Source organism: Mesitornis unicolor, unplaced genomic scaffold (genome assembly GCF_000695765.1).
Source record: "Mesitornis unicolor isolate BGI_N332 unplaced genomic scaffold, ASM69576v1 scaffold7249, whole genome shotgun sequence".
Classification (NCBI taxonomy): Eukaryota; Metazoa; Chordata; class Aves; order Mesitornithiformes; family Mesitornithidae; genus Mesitornis; species Mesitornis unicolor.
Window position 1 is genome coordinate 30,730 of NW_010209220.1, and position 27,910 is coordinate 58,639.

The window sequence follows — 27,910 nt, forward strand, 5'->3', positions numbered from 1 at the left end:
AAAAATAACTTTGGGGAGAATGGGATGGTTGAGACCATATCCTGTAGATGTTTTTTTTGTTAGTCAACTGTAGGGGTCAGAACCTTTAAAAAACTTACTTGTTCTAAACTAACAGTAAATTGATATAATTTAACAGAAACTGGAAGAAAACCACATTTCAATTGATGAGCTTCAAATATAAGCTTTATTTCAGAGGTGTTTTCAAATAGTTATAATAGTTACTAGTTATACTAATTTCCAGGAACATAACTTTTTCTCTATTCACTTTGCTGCTGTGCAGACCTGTCAGTATTTGTGGATCAGATGGAATCTACAAAAGTGACTTCATCTTTATGTCTCCCAGACCTTTTGCCCCTCTCCTAACCTCACCAGAATATCTTTCTGGAGATTTGATGACATGTGTGTAATGAAATATTACATAAATGATTTTGTGCAGACACATGACGATATTGTTGATGTGTTTGGCCACATTTCTCATAGTGAGCTACTAACAAAGACACGTTCATTCAATTTGATACTCATTCTGAGTGTGTTTTTTGGAGCCCACTTGTCACCACTGAATGTACCTTATGATAATAGAAGCATAGAATTATTATAGTTTCACCCAATTCTTAAATCTTCAATTAGTTCCAGTTTAGTGTTAGTAAATTGCCTGTTAAGTTTGACCTTCCGCTGGGAGTTTGATGTTTTTTGTTGCAGAGATTTCTGTCCCTCTTAGGCAATGACTCATGATTCTGTAAAAGACAGCAAAGAGCAACTTTTCAATGAGCTGAATGCCACTAGTCTATTTTTCCAAGATCATTTTTAACTTACTCTCTTAACTTCTTATTTTCTTTTGAAGGACGTGCCTAACATACAGTGATGAGAAAATTGTTGCCTATTGTTGTATGGTCCTGTTTACTTGCCTTAATTCAGAGAAAGTGAGAGAACTGCTGGATCCTGGAAACTTGACTGTGGCTCTCCATGTCCTGAAAGTCTACAAAGAGCAGTTGGAGTCTGAGTGGTCGTACGTATCTTTAGATTTCCCCCCCACTCCCTTAATCGAGTGTTTCTCTAATATGAATCTCTATATTAACATGTCTAAATTTGTCACACTGCTAAGTGGTAAATTAAGATCTACTTAGAAGTTAATCATTTGGTATAGAGGTAATTTTCATTATACTTCCACTGACTTTTCATTTCTGCTAAAATAAGGCTACGTTTTTGTTGAGAATATAGTCAGGAATTTTAAAATCATGATCTTTTGTGTTTTTTAATGAAGCAGGGTTCTAGAATGCAAACTAGTTTATACTTGTGTGCTGGTTTGTGGGGTCTTTGAAATAAAGTTAACAGAGAATATAGTCTTACAGACACACACTGGATCATGCTAGGAAGAGTTGTGTGACTAATACTTGTGACTACTACCTAAAACATGGGAGTTTTTGTTGGCGTTTTTTGTTTGGTTGTTTTTTGTTGTTGGTTTTTGTTGTTTGTTTGGGTTTTTTTAAACAAATCTGTTGTCTAGTGCAACATGCAATCATTTTTATACCAAAACAGAGAACATCTTTTGTTTGTGAATGTTGCACATTTCATTTTCATACTTTAAGAGCACCTAATCAGTGTTTTTATTCCACTGAGCTTTTACATTTTTTGCTAATTGCCGTTCTTGTAAGTATTGCTGTCAGTGATGCATCTGAGAAGTGCTCTGCCCTGCAACAGCAAGGATACACATGCAGTTAATTGTTACATGATGCATTCCAAGGGGAAAAAAAAAAGGATAGTTTGTATGTTTTCATAGCACTCTTTTAAAGGTCTCTTTTAAATTCAAAGTTTAATTAGAAAGAATTGTTGGGGTTTACTAGTTATTTGGAAGGTCTCTAAGCAGAGTTAAGATGATTGAATGTAAACCAAATGTCATTTAATAGTTTGCTTTTGTACTAAAAAAACCCTAAAATTTGTTTGTGGCTGGGCTTCTTTCATAACCAGGTCAGTTTGCTTAGGACATTAATAGTTTTCAGAAAGCAACCTTTAAGTTTCCAGGTCAGGCAACCAAACTTTTGTTTCAAAGGTGACAAACTGAGTTGTTAGTTTTGACATTGGTCAATATAAACACATGTGGAAGATTGCTTTTTGGATAATTATCTTGATTAGCCTTCATTTTCCTTATATGTTGAAGATATGCTGAAATGTAATTTGACTGAGATATGAAAGCCAGGGAGAGCTGAAAGAGATTTTCATGGTCTTAAATTTATGTTTTGAAAGTAATTACAGAGTAAATGCAGCATCAAAATGTATGGCGAAGTACCCACTTCCCTGATCATTCTAGTCTTGAAGTGCATTCAGTTGATGTTATGATGCAAATGTCTTGCCTCCACTATGGATGTTTGATGTGGATGGGAACCTGTCTAACTTCAGAGTAGTCTGAAAATTGAAATGGGCAAACTTCTGTACAAGATAAAAGACCGTGATGAAGTAAAAGATGTGGGTAGTAAAGAGCAATCCTTGTCCTGCCATAAGGCAGTTGCAGACTATTTTCCCCTCTAATTCCTATTAGTATGCCGAGTTCCTCATACAGGGAATATACAGCATTGGAATATCTTCCAGGACTTACAAAAATAATAGATTTGGTTTTCTTTCATGGTATTGGCTAGTTAAGATTTAAAGCTCATTATCAGTTTTCCCAACTGAAAGAAAAATTAATGAGTTTGTAGTATAACTTTCTTGGCATTTGATACAGTTGTTTTGACCCGAATTGTGAATTGAAATATTTCAATAATGGTGGCATTGTTTTCAGGTCAACACAGGTAAAGTGCATTCACAAGGGCAAAATCTAAACCAGAAAGTGTAGAGCAACATTGCAGTATCAAGCATTGAATTGCATGAACAGCATTACTCTGAAAGACAAAAAGGTAGTTCCTTCCTAAAAAGGGACTGCTTTTTCTCTTTGTAGCTCTAGAGCCTTTTTGTGATTAATCTTGTATCTATTTACCCTTGTATCTTGTTCCTCACTTTGCTTGTTCTTCCAATACTCCATTTCTTCTATCTCCCATCTCAAGAAACACATTTACTCTCTGGTTCTCCCTCATGTTGATCTGTTCTTATTGTGAAATAATATTTGTCATGGCTGAGGGTAATTTAAATGGAAAATATCTTCATATTAGATTTTCTTTTTTTGGAAAAAAAAAAAAAAAGTTATTTCCATCCTGAAAGAAACTATGGTATTTATATATTTGAATACATGTAGTATCTTTGGTCTACTTGGTGTAGAAGCAGAGGTAAAAAAGTAATATTTTCACATCCCTTTTTTTAATTAAAAAAAAAGGTTGGTGTAAGAGGTTTATTTTTCGTATTTTTAATGGAAATCTGCAAGAGGTACCATTCATTAAGCTACACTGATTTAAACAAAGTTGGTTTTTTTTCTGGTTTCGGTTATGATTTTTCTTTCTTTGGATTTTGTTTGGGCTTTTTTGTTGGTTTTTTTCTTTTCTTTTCTCACCTCTTTCAGTTAGCCGTAAGTCAGCATCTTACACTAGTGTAATGCTTTTATCTTAGACCATACACGCGTCTTGTGAACCTGCACTGCATGGAGTATTTCTGTGTAGTCAAAGGTTTGGAAGAGCCTACAAAGTTAGTCTTGTTACAAGTAGAACAATCATTGTAAAATCTTGCAGTACCTTTTATTTTTTTTAATCGAGATTTTATCAATCATCAAGAGTTTTTTTCTTGTTACGCTGGCAGTATTAATGCAGCATATATTTCATAGGCAAGAACATAAGTTGCTCTTACTTTGGCTTTCATTACAGAGGATATTAACTTAATCTTATGAATAACTGATTACATTTTCACAAGGTATCTGCAACTTGTATCTCAGATTCTTCTTTGAATTTTTCTATAATTATTTTCTATTAGTAGAGCATGTGCTGTGAGAGTGTTTGAGTGTTATACCTGATGTCACGCTAACCTTCCAGTCCAAATATTTTTTTTCTTTTTTTCTAGAATATTAGAATCTCTTTTGAGTTGGGTCTAAAAGCCTGTTTCTTTTACTAGCACTAATCCTTCTACTGTGAGATAAGTATGGATGGATGCAATCCTGTACTGTAATGATGATACCAGGTTAATCCTTTTGTTGCTTGCTTTCATTCCTTTCTCATGTTGCTGAGCAGCAGAAAGCAAGCTAGCCAGCTCTTGTGCTGACCTTCTTGTGTCCTGCCTTCTTGAACAGTTTTTTCTGCTGGTTCTTTGAATTTAGAGGAAAGCTCTACTGATGCATCTATTTTCTGTAGGAAATTGTTGTGAACTTTTCACTGCTCTCCATTTACTAGCGTAAAGTGCTGTTCTGTTCCTGTGATAAGACAGAGCGGGCAGTGTCCAGAAATGGGTTCCTAACATGTATTTTGCTGGAACAGAAAAGCACAACAATAAACAGGATTCCTTAGTTTGACAGAAGTAATGTTATTTACTTTGGCTGATGAAATTTGAAGGTTCTTATCTTGAATATAAGAAAGTTGTTTGGCTTTTTTGGACACTAAGTGAAAAGCTGAGTTGTGTCCTTGGTTCAGTGTTGTTCCTAACGTGTAGTAATACTGTGTCTTCAGGTCAGTTTTTGAAATTGCATAGGTTTGCCTGTGCCTTATGCTAATAATAGCTATTCTTTTGTTAGAGCCTTCTGTTTCTAAAACTTCTTTGGGTATTGAATAAATTGCAGTTTTCTGCAATTTCGTGTGTGAAAGACAAAAACAGTCATCGTTGCTTTGAGCATATGTTTAGAATAAGTTTGGACTCTCGGGTATTGCTGTTCTTGTTTTGGTGTCTGTTTCTATCACTGCATATAATCTTCCTGGTTTGAACTAAGTCTTGGTTCATTACTAAAGCACTCAAAAGAGTACTGTGTCACTTTCTGATACGGAATAGCACGCATGAGATATAGCCATGTAAAAGTGCATAAAAAGATTTCTGTCCCTTTTCTTAGAAAGTTGAAGCTGAGCTTTGGATGCCTCTCTGGCTGGGCTTGTAAAAAAAATATTTTGTCAGCAGTTCATTGAAAATTTGGAGCTGTACTTCAGCTCTCAGTGAAGTACATACCACTAGGATTGCTTAAATGAATTTACATAGCCGTGGTATTTGCAAGAGAGCCATTACTCCGTTGTATAGATTTGGGCCGCTTGCGCCACAGCTAACAAAGTACACAGCAACCATTTTTAAGCCACTATTATGGCATTTTATGGCTGAGCTGAAATACAAACTATTCTTCTTCAAGGAGGTTATGCTCACTTCTGGACTCGCAAATTACTGAAATTAAGATGTTCTTACTTTTAAAGTTAAAAATATTACTTAATTCCTGCCTACCCTCTTGTCTCTCAGCTGCAGCATCCGGTTTTGTGTTACACCGACTAAAAAGTGAGTGCCATGTGTGTTTATTCCTCTTGACTGGGCTTTGTTACTGTCCAATACTGTTTTTAGGGTTTGAAAATCTTTCTTTGAATAACCAGACAAGTTTTGATTAAAAGCAAAACTTTTATTCACGATTTTATTCCCTTTTATTGTGCACTGAGATTTATGACTTAATGTTCCTCTAAGTTAGGATCAAATTAATTCCATAAATAAACACTTAATGCTCGAGTTATTTTTGCAGTTGCTGCCATGAACCATTAGGATAGAGAGAGGACATCTAGGACAAATACTTGGATTTAAGGCCATTGGCTGAACTGTAGTCTCTCCCAGGCGGTCCTCACTACTCTCTTGGGCCAGTGCATGTTGGGTGTTCTACTCTTCACCCATCACAGGAGGCCAAGCACATCTTTAAAATCTTTTTATTGTGAATTGGCAATTTCTTCTCTGTTCATGATACCACATTTGTGTTTAAAGTCTAGTTTTCCATCTCCAAGCTGGAAAAGTCCTTAGGGACATATCAGGAGGAACCTTTTTCCAAGTGTGCTGCCTTTGGCGTCTCCCCCAGTCTCACAGCAGTTCTGTAGAGAGAAGGCTTCATCAGAGGAAATTATTCTAAGCAGTTCCTCATAGCTCCTTTTTTAGAAGCAGCTGTTGGTTGCGAACCTTTTTACAATTTCTCTTCTCTTTGCCATAAACCCCTCTCCCAGTTAAAAGAAAGCGGAAGCATCTTTAAAGGCAAGATGTAGCTTTCTGGAATTTTCCTGTCACATTTGCCTACTTCTTGAATCATGGATGTTCAGTAAAAGACAAGGATCTCCTGTTAGGGAAGAGGAAATGTCTGAAGTGTTGGCTGTGCTTCCTGAGAGGGATGGGTTATGGGAGATAAGTCTTCGGTTTAGTGACTTCTGAATCTAATCAGTGATGGAAAGCCAAGCCATCCACTTTCTGAGCAGTTTTTGAAACAGTGGAGAGGTATTCTGCAGATCAGCATAGTGAGATTTTGAGACTATAAGCACTGTTGCATTTTAAAAATACGTTTGTAGATTGACAATATTACAAAAATTGCCGAAGAACTTGGAAGAAAGGGAGGTGACAGTGCTGTGATGCACACCTGAATGTTTCTTTGTGAGTGATACACTTTTTATTAAGTGTTTTCTGTGTCATGCTATGATCTAAGAAATAGTAAATTTAAGAGGGGAGTCAGTTCTATAAGGAATGCCCTGGTCAAATTTTGTATTCAGTCACTGTATGAGCATACCTGTTTATCCAGACCAGATGATCTGAAGGCTTATTTCATTAAGCGTATGGCTACTTGTAAGCATCAGAAAAGCTTCTATCTGTGAAATCTGTGAAGTTGCAGAATGTAATTCCACATTTTATTAATTCTCTTGATTTAAGAACTGGTACCTCCTCCTCTTTCTCTTTTAGAAGCTTGATCCGCTAATTGGCTCCAAGATTTTTTAAAAATGTTGCAACCTTTGTCATCCCTTTAATACTAGATGCTGAGTGACTTTTAAAAATAGTATTAATTAACATATATTTGACAATGTATTTTTAAACTGCCTCTACACTTCTGGTCAACACAGCTCCTGAACTTGTTTCAGGCTAGCAGTCCTGTAATATTGAATACTAGGAGATCATCTCAGGTTGCTGCTGCTGATCTGACTCCCAAGAGCAATGATCTGAGGAGTCAGATTGTGCATCTCCAACTGAGGTTCTTTAAAACATTGCCTAACTGGCTGCATACCCCTTGTTTTGTAGCTTTTGACTAAAATCATAGAGCAAGAAGGAACTGGAAGTTTTCAGAACTGAAAGTTGTTGAACCTTACCTGTCTTGTCCTGAAAGTTTGGATCTTAGTTGGGCTTGTGAAGAGTGCCCAGAGCTTGCTGCTCTCAGAAAGTTTCAAGGAGTATGATGTTACAAGATATACTTCAAAACATATGCGTTTGCAAAGACACTGGCTCTGCAGAAACAAGTTAGTTTCCTTTCTTTGGTTTGATTTATGGCAAACACTAATTAAATGATCCTATCTCCTTGACGGTTCTTTGCGGTGCAGTTGTCTTCTAGAAAACATGTTGTTCTTTCTAACATGCAGCTACTACCTAGGCTATTAGCTTAAGAAAGAATACCCTCTAACTTTGGTGAAAAACTTCCATGCTGCTGCAGCTTGGTGCATGAATGACCGTTCCTGTCATATCTTAAGTCCCGAGACCTTGTCCTATAATGTAGGCTCCCTCTTTCAGGGTTTGGTTATGATCTGTTGCTTCCAGTTTACTCTGCTCGTGATCATAGTTGTGGCCATAGCATTCCATCTGAAATACTTCCTTGAGCATGGAAAGTTTCTAAACTTTTCAACTTCAGTTCTGTTGCTTCCACCCTCTTGTGATCTTTTTTTTTTCTTTTAGCATTGCTTAGCTCCTTTCTGTCTCTTCCCTAACAGCAAAAGATGTGTCTCTTAAATTGTGATGTCTTTCTGCATTAGACGTCTTTTGGTTCTTCTTCGTCTACCCCTGTGTTCCATCTTCTGTTTCAGTTCAAAGAGATGAGGATGATTTTCAAGCCCTTGTGAGACAGTGATTTAGTTTCTATGTATCTTCCATCTTTCCAATATATTTCTGAAATGCTGACATATTAAGCTGAACATATCTTAAACATGTAACCAAATATGCTTACTCCATAAGCTAAATCTCTTCTAGTACTGCTTTCTTTTAACAGCTGCTGCTTATCAAAGGATGCTGTCTGGAAATTTGTCACATCCTTCCTTTAGGAAACAAAGCTGGAATATACTGTTCAGTAACTGAAATGTATTTTCTACTCGCTCTATTTCTATGTGATTAGTACCAAGGTTTGAAGAGTCCTCTGTAACAAACTCCCTTGCAGTTCAGAAGGAAGAAGAAATCACAAGCAGTATCCTGTGTCGTATGTGCAGTATGCTGAAAAGGCTTGTCAAGCACTGCCTTTTATTTTTTTTCAGTAAAAGCTTTTCCTTAAAACAGAGCATACAGAGAGCTATGCCTTAGGCTCTGGGAAATCGTGGGGCCTTTAAAAAGTAATTTTTCTATGTTTCCCCACGCATCTACATCCACTCCCTTTTGGGTTTGTATTAATCAACAGCAGAAAAGTGCTTCACACAGTTTAGAAGCTACTGTATTTAGAATGGAAACCCACACAGAATGCCGCATGAGATCTATTTTAGAATATTGAACCTGCAAACATATGTGTTTTGTAAAATAATTAGGAAAAAGTAGTACAAAATTACATTATAATTTATCCTAACCGAAACCAATGTGTAAACTAAAAGCTGTTTATTTTAGAAATGCTTTGGTGGTTCCATTAGAGATGAGAGTATAGCTTGTGTCATCAGTTTTTCCAAGTGTGTGCATGGGGCAGTGTAGCTACTATGGAGAGAAAAAACAGGTTGTATTTTTGATTCCTGAAGAGCAGGGGACAAAAATCCTCCATTTTAACATAAGAGGCATAATATGCCTTATGGCTTCCAGAAAAACGATATTAAGAGTGTGGTCAGCTGTTTGGCATTGCAAGTAAGGTTTTTCTGAACATCCACTTTCTCTTTCTTAAACCACAGCTCAATGATGACTGTAAAGATTAGGATGTGGGGCTCCCCCTCCCTGGTTTTTTGCCTTTGGTTATTTTATCCTGGCTTATGGAAAGAAGTGTGGACAGAAACTACTGCTCCCGTGGCAAGGAGTCTTGCCCATGGGCACAGATTTAAAGGCAAAGATGGAACTGCTCAGTAGAGTGCTTGTTGCCTAATTGGTATGCATGTGGTGCAGGAACCAGAAAATGGTACTTTTTTTTTTTTCCTCTCCACTTCATGCTGGCAACTCTGTCTCTTCTCTCTGACAGTTTAGGGTGTCCCCCACCCCTTTCTCCTACTCTACAGAAAGTAATTCTTATTTTTAATTCCAGGAAAGTTGGAGTTATGTTACAGGTTCCAAGTTCAACTGTGGTTTTAAATAGTACTGACAATTGGAAAAGTTTCCTTAATTGTAGAGATCTGAGTAGCTTCTATTTTCTATTTGGAGTAGCAGTCTGTTGGCACAGATTTCCCCAGTCTTTCAAACTCCATCCTCACGCATTTATTTATCTTGTCACCTCCCTTTTTTTTATATTTTGTGGAGAGGGAGGAGCAGGAAGTTATTGTATTGCAGATAATCTTCCAGTTTTTTCTTGGTAGCCCTTCAGAAAAAAATGATTTCAACTCTACACATAAGTAAAAATAAATCTTTTTTTATCACCTTTTTGATGTAGCTATCAAATTGAATGAGAGTATCTTCTGAATCAGGGAAGTATTACAGGTAATCTGAACTCAGTCTTTTCAACCTGTGAGTTGACTTGGTGGATAGTATCATGGCCTGTAAGGAGGATGTATGCATTGTGAATGATGCCTTTTGAAGATGGACTTATGTTCACTGTTGTGCCTGATTCAGCTCATGAGAGGAGTATTGTGATGCTTAATACTTGGGATTGAACCTTAAATATGGAAATGTGTTTCCTTATTCTTCTTTTGAGCAAGAAATGCTTGAGTGGCATGAATTACCTTGTTTTTAGAGGTCTTTGGACAGCATGTGTGTTCTGTTTGTTGTTAAATTGCTTTATACTTTTCATTATACTTTATACTAATCATTTCTTAAATAGTTTTGATAGGGTGCTTATATTCTTGTGCAAGAACAGAAATTCTTCTACTTCTAAAGTGTGTTCTGTTCCCGAACAGTTCCTCATGAAGCATATTGCTTTTTGAGCATCTAAAAAGGATCATATGGCTTTGAAAGGTTACCTGTCTGAATTTTCTTTATTTTCTTCAAAATTTGGGTGATTTGTTACATTTGTTTGTTAAATTACAGTAAAAATAGCTATTTTGTTTTTATTAGTTTGGATAGAGTGACATTATTATAAGATCATGAAAAATGCTTTTGGTTTTGAGATTGGAAACGAAGTTTGCTGATCAAATACAGAATCACTATGTCTTTTTCTTCTTTCTTCTAAAACATTTGTGGATGTTTTCTTCCTCATTTTCTGAGACTGAGGACACTGTTCTCTGAACTTGCTAATGGGATCAAATCAACTTAATATAGAACATGGCATGTGATGATAAAGTTGATTGCTTACACCCGGCTTTGATTGGAGCAAGCTTAGTGGTCATTTGGAGTATACTGAATGCAAATGTAGCTTATATTGTTCCATCTTGGCTGCTTCTCAAGTTCAGCTTTGTACAATGCAGCCCTTGTGCTATCGTAAAGTCTTTGAACTGACATCTCCTCCTGTATTTATCTGCTATGTAAGCACTTGATTTTTTTAGGATTTTAGCCAAATAATTTTTTAAAAGTCAAGAAAATTGGCATATTTAACACTGTTCATTTGTTACTGTGTTACGCTCACAGAACAACTTTAATTTTCACAATTTCATTCACTAAATTACAGCGGTCCCCAGTTTATCCCAGTGGTTCTGCTGTTGGCCCCCAAAGAGAGTTTAAATCTCCTACCAAAGCCTTTTGTGTGCATCTGAAATGCCATATTCAGTCAGTAACCCAAAACTGAATATATTTTTTTATTTCAGAGTTATGCATGGTCTCACTTTTTCTCCTCTTCTCCCCTGCCCCAAATGAAAAACAGGAGACCTGAGGACTAAAGATCTTAGATTTAATTTGCTGCATCCTTGCTTAACTACCACCACAATTTCCGGGCATGGTAGCAAGAGTTGGAAGTCCTTTCTTCCACTACTGATTCTTCTGTTATCGCTTGGTGATGGTCTTGTAAATATGCTAGTACACTGTTCCTTTTGATACAGTAATTCAGGAAGGAGGTAAGGTAAAAGAGAATATTAAATTAAAATTAAAAAAAGATATTTCTGAGGTGTTACATCTTGCCATGGAGTTACGAGTAAGAAGCATATACAGAAGTCTCTGTGCCTTTATAAGCAGAAACTTTATTCTGAAACACTTCAAACTCCACAAGCAGTAGAGATCTAGTCCATGAAAGATGTGTGTGAATAAATACAAGAGTGTAGACCCATGTAATGACTAAAATACAAGTCTTCTACTTTGCAGTAGTAATCACTAATGTGCATTTATTAGCATTAGATCTTTTTGTGGTAATTATTGATCGCCTTTTAACTACAAGGCAAATAGTCAAGATTTTCTCAAAGTAATGTTACTCAAGAAAATTAAGATTTAAATTCATCGTTTGACTGCAAAATTTAAAAAATTGGCTTCACATTGTCTCTTTAAATGCTCTTTCACCATAATTCATTGTCAGCTGAAATCCATACATTATGAGGCTAAATACTGTGTTCTGCACAACTGATTATTATGCCTTTTTTCTTTTCAGCTTCAGATAAAAATCATTGCTTCTATGCAAATCCTTGAAAAATAAAATCAGTTGTTAACTGTTCTGAATATTTAACTGTGGATGGCTTGTATGTTGTGAATTGTTGGTTCAGGAACTGTAGAAGGGTTCCCCTTGTCTGCCCTGCTGATGGCCTGATTTCAGTTGTCATGGCTGAGTCTGCACTGCTCACTTGGACTACATTTGTGCTGTTGACTTTGGGGAATTCTGTAGGTTCAAATTTGTGTTGAGAAGCTCTTGAATCAATGCTGTATTGCTCAGAATGCCAGTTTTAAGTTGATGGTTCCCTACGCCTATATAACTTTTTGCCTTGGATGTGTGTACAAATAGCAGTAAAAAAAAAACCAACCACAGCACAAAATAGCTTTTCTTCTCCCTCCCCCTCTTAAAAAATTGTCTAGTTTATGGTAACTGAACTAGGTGCTGGCTAAGTGCACAGTTACCATTAGAAATATAGTAACAATTAATCTTTTGGATCTCTTGATCTTCTATTTCCTTAATTATCATTGAGTATTTGTCCAAAAAATATTTTGCTGCAGCTGTAGGGCTTCTATGTGAGGCTTCTTTCTGTTAGCCATGTAGTGGATTATGGATACATGAAATAAAGGCTGTCAGCAAAGTGAAAAGTAGGGAGGAGATGGAGGAAATATTGAAATTGCTTGGTTTTCATGTTATTTTAGCTATTCTTTCTCAGTAGTTTCATCAGCTCAGAGGATGCTCTGAGACTTGACCTTTAATTATTTTATATTTAGTAGATAGACACGCTGCTTTAAAAATAAGTAGTTTGGTATGCATATACCTATGTATCATATATAACACTATCAGTACTCCTAGGAATGTAATTTGAGGAGAAAAATATTTATCTGTACTTTGTCCTATCCCATAATGCTGAGAGTAAATGTCTGGGTTGAAATGAAATGACTTGCATTGACTGCTGTGGATGGTGCCTGGGAAAGGGATCAGTGTAAATACTGGCATTAGCAGAAGGATAGACTGATGATACCTACCTGCTTCATAGAGCAAGGAACTAGATTTGGTTATCAGTTTAGGTTCCTATTATGTACGAAGGGTATTTTTTGTAAGTTGAGAACAGTATTTTGCTGCCTTGCATCTGACAAAGAAGTTTCCATTTGCTGTGATGCTTTCTTAGAATTTTTAAAAAATATAAATCATTTGGGCACTGTTTTGACTGGTGGGCTTCAGCAGGGTGGGGATGAGTAGCATAATACTTTTCAGGCTTGAACTTGGGCTTTTTGCCAAGATGCATAAAAAATTTGGTGCATGTTTTATTATTTGAATTGTGGTATGCCTTTTGTGCAACTGGCAAAAAACTCTTAACCAACTTTCTTTCAAGCATTTAAGTGTACTAAACAGTGGTAAATGGACATTGCTGTATTAAGAAAGATACTGAAGAACAATGTGCAGTTATTTTGTGACAGTTTGTATCTATTAGCAAATGGGACCAGAAGCATATCGCACAGTAATCTACAAGTAGAAATGAACCAACACCATTTGGAGTAAATGTAGATGCTGTTTGTCTAGCACCACTACCAGTAACACCTTTTTTTTTTCTTTAGGTTCTTGATTGTTACAGACCATTTGCTGAAATGTCCAGAGTTGGTAAAAACCCTCTATGCCAAACTGAGCAATCAAGAAAGGTAACCCCAAAAACCAATGTGGCTTTTAGTATTTAGCATTCCATATAGAGTATCCTGTTCACATGGTTGAAAAACTGTGTGGTTTCATAGTTGGCACAAAATCTCTAAATACATGTTTCTATGTCAGTAATGGTTTTAAATTGGTTGGTTAACATTACAGCTTAGCCACAACTGGCAGTGATTTATGTAGGGTTGCAGAATCCAGGTTGGCGCCATTACTTGGTAAAGAAATACTTAAAAAAAACCCAGAGACGACAAAATTTCATGCCTGTGTCTTGATTTCATAAAAGCACCACACCCTGTAGTGTTTTACAGCTCTATTTCAGATGTTCAGCTGCTCATACTCCTGTTGTAATTACAAGCAATTAAAAGGAAGCCCTTACTAAAATTGGAAGTGTCTCTAATACTGGTTAGCAGAACCTAAAAACCATATGTGCCGATGCCCATGATTACTTAATCTTTTAATATTTCCAGTGGTGAAAATATAAATGCTTCAACAAACCTTCATTTTGAAAGAAAGTAGCTAATTTTCCTTCAAGTGTTTGCGTGAATATATGCTGAATTGTTGGGAAATGGCCATTGCTGTAACTGGGAAAATGCTCATTTACTGTTGCTTTAATAAAGAACCGGGGAAGATAAAAAATTATTTTGTTAGAATAATCAACTTTGGGAAATCCTGTACTACAATTCTACAGCTTTTCCAGTTGATTGAAGATCTTGTGGTCTTGTTTATGTATTCAACATGATTACTTTGTTTGCCATTCCCCCAAGGAAACTGCAAGTTCCCCCTGTAGTTTTTGCAGGTGAAAGACAAAGCAGTAAACAAAGCAGTCCCTGAATGTTTGGGGTTTTTTTCCCTGTGCTTTTTTTGCTGTGACTAAAGCCACAGTGTTATTACAAATAAGGATACAGACACTGATCAGAGATTATGAAGAAACAAAAGGGATGGTAGACAAAGAGAGTATATGGTAGATTGAGAACCATAGATAAAAGTATCATTAATATGTAGGTATGGGGATGTAAAACAAGGGATGGAATGATAAGGAGAGAAATAGTGTCTTCTTCCTTTATTCAGGCTGACCAAATGGGAACAAAAATGAGCTGTGTACTTACTGGGCCTTAACCCATTATCGGGAAAGAGAGTTTTAAGTGAATGAGCTCGATTTAGTTATTTTGGGGGAAGTAATGAATGGCAGTTTTTGTATTGTTGTTGTAATCTGGTTGCGGACAGCTGGGACTGGGTGAGGGTGTTCAGTTGTACTTAAAGTAGTAGATGTAATCAGTTTCTAGAAAGGTTTCAGATGGATTTGTTGCATGCTCTGTGCTGCAGATGGTGATTGGCCACCTCAAGTGAAGAGCTATTGGTGTAGACGTGATATGAGGGATGGCTAGTTCACTTGTTGTAGGCAAGTTCACTTGGATCTATTATCAATCTCGAGAGTTCTGCAAATCAAGTATACTCAATTAAGTTTTTCAAAAACATAATCACACTACAGTTTATTATGAATTTGATACTGTTTAATTTGCTGTCAAACATATGGAGGTAAGTGGTGCAGAAAGTTCTTTTGCAAATGAGCTATAGAAGAAAGTGCTGCCGTGGAATCTTCCTGCATAATGTTAGCATATTTATAAATGCATTTTTTGAGATACATGAGGAGACAAATCCAATTCAGATAAAAACATTATGGCTGTCATTAACTTGAGAAAAAAGTAACCGTATAAACCAAAGCATAGGGAGTTCATTGTTTCAAAACGAGACAAGGAGCCTTCACCGCAAGAGTTGCCGCACTGGGTGTCCAATAAGGCTGACTAAGTCATATAAATGAAGAAAGGACAGATGTGGTATTGAGGTGTCTGGGGAAAGCAGCTTAAGCTCATGAATATATGGTAACTTTCAGTTACAGTATTCTCTATCATGCACATTAAATACACCTACTTTAAATGTATTAACTGAAACAAAATTAACTATGCCGAGAAAGTTTGCAAATACATACGTTAGCGGTGACTCCTAAAGTTGGCAGTTGCCTTAGATAACCAAAGTATATGCAGTTGCATAACCGCAGTTATTTGCACGATTCGCAGTATTCGCACTATTCAAAGTATTTCCTGTAATTGAAATCTAGAGCATTTGTGATACTGTGGCCATGGTGCGTGCCATGAAGTAGTTCTTGTTGGAGAAGTGGTTCTGGATTCAGAATTTTCAATTAAAAGACAAATTCCTGACTTCTGGACAACTTTCTCTTTCATTTCCAAACAAATTTAAGCACTTTGGTGTTCCATGTCTGAGTTTGCAAATGACCTGAAATAAATACTGTGATAATACAATCAGCTTTTTTAATGGTATTCTGACTTAGAAAAGTGTACAATGATGTGACAATGCTTGCAGTTTCTCTGCAGGTGATTATCACAGAAACATATGGCTATGATAGGCAGCCAGAAGATTGTAGATTCTTGAATTTTTTGCCAGATTTCAGATTTCCCTGCACATCTGTTCAAGTGTTTAGCAGAAGTATTTAGGAAAAGCCTACTTTGCTTTAATCCCAAGTCAGCCTTCAGCATGGACAATGTAAGTTAATGCCTTGATAGTCTTAATTACATTGTAAAATCTTCAAAGTGAGTACATCTGTGTTGTCCCTTTTAAGAAAGGGTCTTTAATTGAGCAGCAACAAAAATGCAGCTGAATAGCAACTGAATAGCTTCAGGTGTTTTTAAGATGCTCAACTACTTGTATCTTTAGTTCTAATTTTTGTGTTATTTCATGTGAAGTGTTCTCAGTGAATGATGTAGCCATTGATCAAGTTACCAGCAGGAAATGGGAAGTAGGAGAAGCAGCACTGCTGCTTGCTTCTGTTCAGCTACAGGGCTGCTAATGACAATGTTGTGGTGGGTTTTTGTTCTTAGTAATGCTCACAGACACAGAATAGCTGAAGGTAGTGGTGCATTTTAATCCTTCACAAATTTACCAAGTTTCATTTAATAGGATGCTTATGAGTATCATTCGAAGACAAGAGAATTGGAAAATCTTGAGGAAGGGACCATTGCTGTCAGTGAAGAGTTCTGGGAAAGAGAAGTACCAGACGCAAAGCCTGGCCCAAGTGTCTGGCATTTGCTAAGAGGTTATAAACCAATCACACCTGATACAAAAATTGTTTGGTGATAATAAAATTGGTAGAATTTTACAATACTGTTTTTAAACAGGCTTAGCAGGACTTCACTTTAATTTGCAACAATGAGCTTCCAGATTTAAATTGCATGTTAATGCTGTGGTTTATTTGCAGTCTATAGGAGACAGCAATGTTTTATTGATGATTGCAAATGCTTTATAGTAGTTGTTTGGTCAGCTTCAGGAAGAACTGGTTTAAATTTGGCTAGGGGACAGAAATCTTCCTAAGTGGTACCTAAAGAAAAGGAAAATTACACTTGCGGTGTGATCATTTCTAAATAGAAATATAATGAGAAACATAATATACAAAATTATATTTTAGATACTAAATTGAATGTTACAAAAATTTATTATGAGACATGTTAAAGCTGATACTAACAGTTGTCTTATCTGTTGTATTTAGCCATAGGCAAACAAGTAGGAACAAACTTTATAATCTGAATGGCTAAAGAGTTGTGAGGTCGTTTAAAAGAAATGAGCAAGTTGCATTGTGTGGGAGAACTAACTTGGAAAAATTCGGGTGAGTCTTGGAAGAAAACTGAGAGAAACAATAGAAGAAAATAATGTAAGGGAACTTGCACCAGAACAAAAAGCGTTGCTCTCAGGAAATTGTTGGCTGAATGGCAAGACTTGCTTGAAATTCAGGGGAAAGATGGGCATGTCCTGTATGACTGTGCCTAGAAGCAAACTCAGGAAAACAGTTTTGACATGAATGGCTAAAGAGAACAGAAAACTTTGAACGAAATTACGTACAGGTGGTGTTCTAATGTAATGCCTATTTCTCTGGAAGGCTTATGGTTGTCCAAAAGGGCACCCAATTATATTGCAAGTGGAAGAGTAAGTAATGCAAAAAACTTCCCTATATTGGCAACAAATTCATCTCACTAATAGGGTTTCTGGAAGTATGTGGTGACCCTCCAACTTCTTTACAGAATGATTGCTTGTCACTTTTAAATGTATTGTTTGGATTATTGGTGCAACAATAGCTGACTGGGATTCTGTCATGCAGGAGATAATATTTTATTGGAATAATTCCTTTAATCATAAAGTCTGCAGGCAGCTTATTTTCTTACCTGAGCATCTGCTTGAGAGGCTCTGAATTTGGTAAAAACTGGCATGTAAGAATCTAGCCCTGTCTTGGGGATGAATGACACATCTGTGCACTTAAAAATTGATTTTTGCATAGCATGCCAAATCTGAAAGCCTTTGTCCAGTTAGGGATGCTGGTAGTTTGTAGATGGGGAAGTGTGTAGTACCCAGCTGTAACCTGCAGAACAAACAGAGGGACTGTTCTGTGTTGGTTCTGCATCACATATGTAAGCGAAGACTGTGAGAGAGAGAGGTTACCAGCGTTTGACAGCCTTCTGTCTGGAGTCCACCCTTTCCCAAATGCGTTGAGTGCATTTCTGTGCTACCGTGTTGAAAAAGCTTTTTGTCCTCATTCAGATAATTGTTTAATGCAGCTGTATTAATGACACTGAAGGTTGAGTTTAGCAAGAACTGAGTAGCTGCTACGTGATTAATAGGGGTGGGTTCTTGGAGGTTAATAAAGCAGTGACCGTGCTTTTTCCACAGAAAAAGACATTTCTCTTCCCCTTTTGACAACCTGCTTGGTAAATTTAAAAAAAAAAAAAAGAAAAAGCATTTAAGCTATTCCACATGTTTAAATGTCAGTCCTTCCATCTGAATTGCAAATATTTTAGTGAAAGAAAACGCTGAGCCTGCTCTTGAATTCATTCAGTAAATAGCACTCTTTCAGGACGAGAGAATTACAGTGGGACTTCACTAACCCACGTGCTCCTCTATGCTGGAGTTGAACAGGGAAGTTGTAGGAGGGTCTCTGCCATGTTAAAGTTCTGCTTCCACAAAATACTCAAGAATTTGCCCTAACAACATGATGGGATATCAGAAATAAAATGACATTAAGCCTTTTAAAATAAGTGACAAAAGTACACTTTATAGAACAGCTTCGTTATGTATCCACATACTTGCTGATTTAATAACTGAATAACTCTGAGTATATGAATAATTAATTTGGAGTTACTGTAGTCCATCTAGTGGCACTTATAGAACAGCTGTAGAGAACCAGGTGTACACATCAATTTTTGTTTCCCTTGTTGCTGCTCAGAGTTGGCTTGAGGCTGGGGAGAAGAGTTAGCGAAGGACTGCATGCAAGTCGAGGGCCATGAAAAGCTGGTATTTTCGAACGGAAGCTGTCACATAGTCTGTTTATTTTTCTGAACCTCACAACAGCTTTTAAGAGCTGTTTTGGTGGAAATTTTAGGCATACGGAATATGCACTCACAGTAATGTTGTATTAGGACATAAGAAATTAAAAATTGAAATAGACTTGAGAAAAATACTGACTTTACTGTCTGGCCTGGTTGATTTAATTGAATGATGAATTAAATTAGTGGTGTGCAGAAATAAACCAGTGAACAGGAACTGATGGCCAGTGTTCATAAGACTTGTTAATTTTTTTTAAAAATCAGCAGTTTTACTAGCAGGCTAGTTGTTTGTATAATTTTTAACAACTGTATCTGCTCTGTCTACTGTTAATTCTGTATGGTGTAGTGAATTTGATTAACGAGTTGTTTTCTGATTCTAGAGTTACTTTGTTAGAGCTGATGCTGGCGAAAGTAAGTGAGGATAACCCAGTTACCGGAGAAGAAATGAATGTGTTCATAAGACATGCTGAATTCCTTGCAGGCTGTTTCCAAGAGAAGTGTGAAGCTGTGCTCAAGTTAACTTCTGCAGCAGGTGCAGATGAGGTATGACAGATAGAAATCATTATAATGTTAGTAACTGAAGTGGTGAAGCTTCATTGCCACTATTACCCAATTGGCACTTGTGTTCATTCCCAGTTTATAGTGGGAAAGCAGTAGCAGAGTTTACAAGAGAATCTGTAAGACAGCAGCCCAATTTTGCTTTTAATTTTAGGATGACAAAGAATACGGAACTTTGAGATAGAAATAAGTCTACCACATTGTTAAAGATCTCAAAATTTAAAAAATGTTCAGGTTGTAACTTGTTTGGATGTTCTATTATGTTCTTACTAAGGATCACTTCTATAATTTATTTGGGTTGTGAATTATATTTTATTGAAATACAAATCAAAACTTAAAATATGTATTTTATTTATAGGTGGAAAGTAGCATATCTTTTTTTTCCCCCTTGAAATTGTGGATAAAAAATGGAGTAAGTGCTTTTTTCTAGCAGTGGTGGAGTAAATTTTGGTGTTTTGCTTGGATTTGTTGTGGGTTTTTTTGTTTGTTTGTTTCTTAACTTAAATAACTGATGATAACTTGTTAATTATTAATTAGGGCATCATTAAGGTCCCAAATACTAGTTCTTTGCGAATACAGTTGGCTATGAGTAAGGCAGGTGTTCCTGATCAGTTTGGGACCTGGAACATCCAAGTTCTGACCATGGAGAGCTGTGGTGTGTGTGGGATTGGCTCAGTGCAGGGGAGCTGTCTGAAATACATAGTGATGCTCCCTGCAAGCTAGGGCTTTTGTTACTGACTCTTCCCCATTTCCCAGTGATCTGGGGCTCCCTGATGGACCTCGCATGGCTCTGACAAGGCAGCATTCCTGAGGCCAGTGAGCATCCACAGCATCAAGTTGCAGAGCTTACTGGGCTCTTAGTGGCAGACAGCTCCTGTCTTCTGAGCACCCAGGACTTGCCCCAAGACCAGTCCACTTGGAAGAAATCTGTTATTGCTTCAGACTTAATGAACTGGTTCTGTTGAGGATGGCCACAATGAAGTCCCTTTGCAAGCTGAATAGGAAGGCTTTCATGGGTCACAGATGGTTTGTGGGTTGCACTTTGGGAACCTCTGATGCAGAGCTGAGTCCTGGATGGCCTTACTTTGTTTCCTGCTTATGAAGCATCCAAGAGTTGCTGGCTACTTGCCACACCATATAGTGCAGTAGGGAGGCTTAGGCCATCTAAGGTTAGAGGTCTTTTCAAATAATCTGGTATTCTATTTTTCCTCTTACTTTCAACAAGCTGCTTGAAGATCGCCTTTGGGAAGACAGAAAGCAGCTTGCACCAAAACTTGCAGTGACCTTATCTGTGCTATGCTGGGTCATTGTACTGTGAGTGGACAGTGCCTGGTCATATTGGTCTTGGTTCTTGATCCCTCTCATATAGATGAAGTTGTAATGTTTTCAGCTGATTTAGGCATCAGTTCTCATTTTAAGACAACTAGCCGGAAAACTAAAGGCCTGAGAAGTCTGACATAATCAAACTGATTCTCACTGATTAATCATGCTTAGTTTCAGAAGTGTAATTAACATATTTTCTTAATAAGATGTTTAAAAACGTATTTTTAAAAAACCACTCTCATCTACCTTCTGTCTTGCCAAGTCACCAGAGCGGTATGTTGAAGTTATGTTACCCTACATACATGTAGTCAGAATCATTTTATTGCTAAAACAAAATTAACCTGTGGCAGTTTCATTTGTAGAAACACTTGAGAATGGCTGTCATAACTAATTTACTATCAAAGTGAAAAATACTGATCTTTTAATGCCTTCATATTATAATATTACAACATGTTTTACTTGCTGTTTTATTTGTTTGTTTATGTAGACACAAGAATTTTAAATGTATGTTGAGAGGTGTTATGAAAAGAAATGGAAAATCACTTTATCAGGAAGTGATAGCTGAATGCATGGAAAAAAAAAACAAACCAACCACACAGTTATCTCTTCTTATTTGTCCAAGAAGCACAGTTTCCCCCACTGCTCCACCACCCTCAACTGCTTAGTCTAAGTTATGTTAGAAAGCTTAACTGACTACTTCTAGAAAAAGGTGTTACCTTGGCAATAAGAGCTTTTTTTTTTCTTTTTTCCTCCTTCTCTCTCTGTCACTCTCTCTCCTCCTCCCCTACCTTTTTTTTTTTTAATCCTGTGTGGTTACTTTCCAAGTATTCAGTGGTTTCAGTTCTTGGAAAAAACATTTGTTTGTGCCTAGCAGAAGGAAGTCTCTGTCCAACTTGAAGGTGCTGGGACAGCAATATTGAGAATATGAATGTATAACTTACCCTGCTTGACACTGACTTCTTATTCTTCTCTCACATAAACATGTTGTATGATAAGTTGAATACCACTATTTGATGGGAGATGTGGATCTCTTAATCAGCATAAAATAGAAGTCATAATAGCTGAATAAATGGAGAGCAATGACAAGAATAGGTTTTTCTAGAAGTATGTGTTTGTGCATATGTGTGTATACATTTATTCATAACATATGCTTGCCATGGGAGAAGAGAAATTCCAGTTTAAATTTATAAAAGTGTTTCTTTTCTTACTAGAAATTATTAAAAATTGTAGCAATTTCTCCTTGAGTATATAAATATTTTTGGTTTTTGCATAAGAGTTGTATTTAACTGAAAAAAATGCAATTGTGCACAGAGAGGCTATCATTAAAAGTAGGCAACATCTGTGATATTAAACTAAACTCTGCCTGGACTTTTCTGTGGCCCTGAAGCCAAGTGCCTTGGTCAGGCTATGTCTGTACTAGCAAGCTGCCTTAGCCTCCAAAACTGGGAGGCCACATTTGAAAACTGTTTTTTGGGAACAGTCCTTGAACTGGCCTGACTTCCAAAATGTTGTCTGGGTGTCCCAATCACTGTTTAATTTATTATATGTAGATATTGCTTTTTTCCCTAAGGAACCTCAGATCTTGTAGCTTCCATCTCAAACCAATGAGAAGCTAATCATATGCTTCTGCAGTGCTTAAACCAATGTTTAAAATAGCTTTTCCATTATAAGCCTGACTTCAACATCAGTTTGCTTTCACTAACTAGCAACCATATTTGCAAAGTAAAGCCTTTCTCTGGATTTTAAGTTCTTATTTCATCTCTTTATAAGGAACATCTTTTCTCAGTCTCCCACAAGATATATTTATTTAAAACCTCTTCAATTATTTCCTTATTTACTTTTCAGATTATGTCCACATCAAGATGGCTGTCAGATTTCAAAGTAGTTTGGTGTTTCAACAGCATTTTGTTGCTGAACTTAAAAAAGAAGTATTCTGCTTTAGTGCCTTTCATTGGCATTGGTGCAGGTGGAGGGAGAAAAAAAAATTGGAAAGTGTAAAGATGAAAGCAAGGGAAGGAAACAACCAGAGATATTTAAACAATATTTTGAAAGTATCAAATTTAAAATGTAGATAGGAATTACTTTTGTGTTTTTAAAATAATATCTTCCTGTCTTCAAATCAAGATAGAACAGTTGCTGAACTGAGATGGTAGGATAAGAGAAAGGAAGTGATGGGCAATATAAAACCCTGGAAAAAATATGTGGAAGACAGCAAAGAAAGGCATTTTTTTTAAAAAAGAGGAGTATCTGAGAAAGGAAAAGCCACAACTCATAGTATCTGTTGCTACAGAGTTTGTGTTATGTATGTGGACAATGGGGTACACAGAGGCAGCACGGGCCTTACAGGTGTGATTTATAGTTGCCTATTGTTACTTGTTTGCTTTACAGTTGTAAAGAGTATAACCTTTTCTTGTGCAAAGGTAAGTGTTAAGGGTATGAGCTGAAGAGGCTTTTGCTTAAGCTACTGTCCTGTAACAAAGCAAAATGGCTTAAAAATGTAAATACCTGCTTACTGTCTGTTAAATACTGTAGCAGTATTCTTTATAACAGGACAATGACCAATGCATTTGGAGGCTGGTTTTATGCTGTTGAGAGCAATCTATTGAATAACTTATGGCAAGACCTGCACCTTCCTACACCTGTGTGTGGAAAAAGATGAAAATAGAGCTTTAGGACCTGGACCCTGTACCAATTTGTTGTCTTCAGGGAGCAGAGGAAGAAGCAAAGAATGGATATAATCGTAGTACCTAATTACTGAACGCTACTGTTGATTATTTCAATTATGTTATATTGATTATATGGATTAAAAAATGTAATGTTTGTAAGTAAATGTCTCTTTGTCCTGGACAGGCAGGAATAGTTACTATGACCTATGTCTGAGCCTCCTCAGAGTTACTTGCAGTTTACGTACCATACCTTGTGTGGAATCCTCTTCCAGTCACAGTCTGGTTCTTGAGCAATATTTGGTGTTCCAAATTATGCCATATGCTCTTAAGGTAGTTTCTGTAAGCGCTGGAATGTCATTATAAGCACACATCAGCATGGTCTGTGAGAAAATATCGTTCTCTGGCTGAATAAATAATATGCAAATGAAATTGTGTGTCTCATACTTAACCAGAATGCTGCATCTATGATCCCAATCCTATTTACCCAAGAATAATGTAAATTCTCACAGCCAAAGTTCATTTGACCACAGAACTTTACAGAATTCCTGCGGATAACAAATTGGTGTCTTTCAGGCGGTGTTTGTGTCTTTAAAGTGGGACGCTCCTACTGAATAAACTCAAAGAAAACATTTATACAGAAATAATTTTCTCAGCTAGTAATTTTCTGCATTTCTGCTTTTGGAAGCTACTGTGTTTTTGTTAAAATTTTATCCCTATGGCTCTGTTTTGGTTTCCCCATGATTTTTTCAGGGCACATATAACACTGTTGGACTGTAGAAAAGAAATTATTGCAGTGTAATAAATTATTGTTATTGTAGAAAGATTTTCTCATTTTATGTAGATTTATTCTTGGCAGTTTAGAAGATCTGCAAAGAACCTCAGGTGCCAAGAGTTCCTGTCCTCTGTTTAGATCATCAGTTTTATGTACTTATGGTATCCTTCCTGAGCCATTTTCATAAATGTCATTTTCATTTACAGGAAGCACTGGTTACAATTCGTCTTCTTGATGTTCTTTGTGAAATGACATCAAACAGCAAACAGCTGGAACATCTACAGGTTTTGCCTGGTTTGCTTGATACAGCCATAGGTGAGTGAAAAGCCGCAAGGTTTATTAACTTTTGGCTTGCTCCAAATCACGTTGCTCTGTAAATGAAAACATGTTTTTCACAGGTGGTGGTAATTATGATTCTGACCTTCTAATAAAATAAACAAATAGGAGATTGAGTTAATCTACATTTCCAAATATTTGATTTGTTCCTGGAATTTTTCTGCTTCTCTACTTGCTCTGTTGGCTCTTACTACCCAACAGAGCCTTGATTCAATGTCAGCAATGCGCTATTTATACAGTAAGAGTTGTGCAAAGGACAGCTGCTCCCTATGCTCTTCCACTGGCTGAATGTGTGTGGAAGACTTTCTTCAAGAAGTAGAAAAAGGACTTTTCCATGTCGGTTTTCCTCTGTTTCCCAGATTCTTGAAAGCTGAAACTAAGTACAGTTTGAATGTTCTTAACCAAATCCAGTGACTTTTAAAGGTCAGCTTGAAAGAAGCTTTCTTCTGCTAAGAAACAACAAGCGAAGGGCTGTACACAAAGAAAAGAAATACTCTATGAGAAAGGAGGAGGAAGTCTACATACGCTGACCTGTGTCTTCCTAAATCTTAGCACTTTCTGAAACTGATATATACCACCATTTTCTGAAAAAAATTGTGAAAGTTTCTGGATTTTAAAGAGAAATATGAAATATTTTGACTAAAATAAAAGGCTGAAACAGCCTATTTTGAGATGTTAGGAGACCCCTTGCTGTAAAAAAAAAAAAGGCAAAAAATAACCAAATCTCTATGTTTGATGACAGATTCATACTTTTTTTTCCTTTCAGTAAGATGACTAACAACAAGATCTGTTTTGTGTGTGTGTTTTGAGGAAACTCAAAGTTAGGCATTGTATCATCTGAATGCTTGTATAAATCTTTCAACTTAAATGAGAGTTCTAAGGAGCCGCAGATCAATTAAGTTTAGAAGCCTATAGGCCAGTCCTCCTTTCTGTAGCTGTGCCCAGACTGAGTGTTCTCCACAGCTATCTCCACACTAAAGAAACGGGTACAGGCTAGAACATTGCTACCATGTGCATCCTACGTATTTCCCACGTACCCCCAGCCAACAGGAATTTATCAACTTGTGTAGTTTCTTTTTAAGACTACCTTTTGGCTACAAGACTCGTTTAATCCTAGATTAGCAAAAAAGATAAAAGGCTGTATTGATGTTTTGTGTCACCTTCAGTATTTAGTTCTGGATAGATAATGCAAAAGATTTTCATCTCTTGATAAAGCAGTTCTCTTCAGTTTATATGACAAGAAATTTCCTATTGGAATTTACTAGAGCATTGATTGAAAGATCTGAAAAATATCTGAATGATCTTTTACGTATCAAGTAAGGAGTGTGTTTTGGTATTTTCAGTAATTGTTGGATTAAGTTGTACAGTAATACTGCAGTGTTAATAATACCTTTAGCACTGTTAACAGCTTGATTGCATGCTGTTTGGAGAATATTGCCAAGGAGGTAAAAAGGTCTTTTGGATTGAGGGGCATTTTGGAAAAATTTCTCTTTGGGTTAATGAGAGAATGGCAAACTGAGGTGTCCTCTAGTTGAGAGCATCAGTGACATGGCAGGAGCAGCTGAAGTGCCATGTTTGAGAGGAGCACAGCTCGCTCTGGGTTTGCATCATGCATAGAAGGTAACTGCTTTTCTTCCAACTTTTTCTATACTTCTCTTTCCAGGTAGGTGCATTGCTCATTGCATTTTTGTCTGCACTGTAGTGTTTTATCTACTTATCCTGATTATTTTTTCCTAGTTGCAAATATAAACAAATGCAAGTGATAACTGACATACAGGAGGCCTCTAGGCCCTATTATAATTTCATGTTTTTAAAACTACTGAAAATGTAGTTACCTCTTTATCAGCACCGAGATTTTTTTGCTTGTCCTGTATCAGCCATCTGGGAGTGAAACTATAATATGAGGACCTGTGAAGTTTCTTCTAATTTAAATCCAGGAAATCTCAGGCCCATTCTGCTGTGGATGTTGTCACATCTGGAGCAGAGGGAGCATAGGGCTTAATTCCCACGCTGTGCTATAACCTGGTTTTGCTATGTCTTTATTTGTCCAGTGTAAGTTGCATGAAGCATCTTTCGGCCAATGGCATGCCAGGCCATTTATTAGTATTGCAGGTTGCTTAGGGGAGAAATACTTCTTAATTTTTAAATATAGGCACAGCTTTTAGTGAATTGGCTTCTCAGCTGTACGAGCTTTCAGGTGTTCACATGATTTCAGCTTTTCTTCTGGGTGAGGTCTCTTTGTGAAATGTTGTTTTCACAGATTTTAGTTTTCCTTCTCCCAGATTTCTCCCTGGAGCATTATATAAAAAAATCCTAGTTGCTGTAAACTTGCATTTACCATACAGGAACATTAGTATTTCTCAGTTGACAAGATTATGACACTTGAAGGATTTGTAAATATGTGTCTAGATGCTAGATGTACTCAAAATCTTTTCTCATACTACAGAGCTAGGAACAGACTGGAGAAGAGAGGAAAAGGTGATTCTGGGGATAGTATGTGTTGCTGTGACAAGTTTGAACTAAAGGAAGTTTTCTAAAAACCTTATTTTTAGGAAAAAACCCCACAACCAACACCCTTGTATTTAGAAATATATTTACCGTGCCAGAATCATCAACAGCCTACAAATAGTATCAGCCTTCAGACACTATAGAAGTGTGTAAGAAGGATGCAAATATACCTTCTGATGGCCTTGTATGGTTATACTAGCACAAATTAGGAAATAAAAATTAAGAAAACTTTCAAGGTTCTTTTCACATATTGCTGAATATCTGAAATTATGTTGATTAACTTTGAACGTAACAATTAATAGTGAACCTCTGTGCAGAGTGATAATGATTTTCATGTGGTAATTAATTAAAATATTTTTGTTTTCTGTAGATACCCTGAGATTAACTCATCATGCTGGACAACAGGCTGTAAATATTTTCACTGCCACACGTGCTATGACGGGGGAGGAAGAAATTTCACATCCAGCTGTGAATTTTAAATCTCATCTCATTCGTTTGATTGGAAATTTGTGTTACAAAAATAAAGAAAACCAAAACAAGGTAGGTTTATACATTTTTCTGGCAGAACTGACATGTGAACAGATGTGTATGCCCGACCATGAATTTACTGATGAAAACATATTGTAATCTACAAACAGAGGTTAGAATTGGACTTGTAAAGGGAGTAGATTTCTTTTAATGTCTTTGAGTTAATATAACAAGTACGCTAACTTTTCAATAAAAATGTGGTGTGTGCCTGTCTATCTTTTGCTGCAGTCCTATAGACCTACATGCTAGTGCCTAATTCCTTGATTATTTTCACATCTGCACTTTTTGAAAAGAAAATGTCTGAGACTAAACCTCAACTTCACTTTAAAGGGAAATGGATGGCAATTGTTGCATGAACTTAATTTTTAATCTTTGAATTAGTCTCTAATGATTTTTCCCCTCTCCTAGCTCTTAAATTTTCTTGTGCCACTTA

The 27,910-nt window shown here is 36.7% G+C and overlaps 1 protein-coding gene across 1 annotated transcript in view; it reads left to right on the forward strand.

Moving 5' to 3' along the window:
- ATXN10 (ataxin 10) overlaps window positions 1-27,910 on the forward strand; it is a 96,769-nt gene that overhangs the window by 24,434 nt on the left and 44,425 nt on the right. Inside the window, exons 4-8 of the mRNA XM_010192810.1 lie at window positions 842-1,006; window positions 13,315-13,395; window positions 19,167-19,329; window positions 24,312-24,420; window positions 27,320-27,489. Coding sequence (XP_010191112.1) covers window positions 842-1,006; window positions 13,315-13,395; window positions 19,167-19,329; window positions 24,312-24,420; window positions 27,320-27,489 — 688 coding nt within the window. The remainder of the gene's footprint in view (window positions 1-841; window positions 1,007-13,314; window positions 13,396-19,166; window positions 19,330-24,311; window positions 24,421-27,319; window positions 27,490-27,910) is intronic.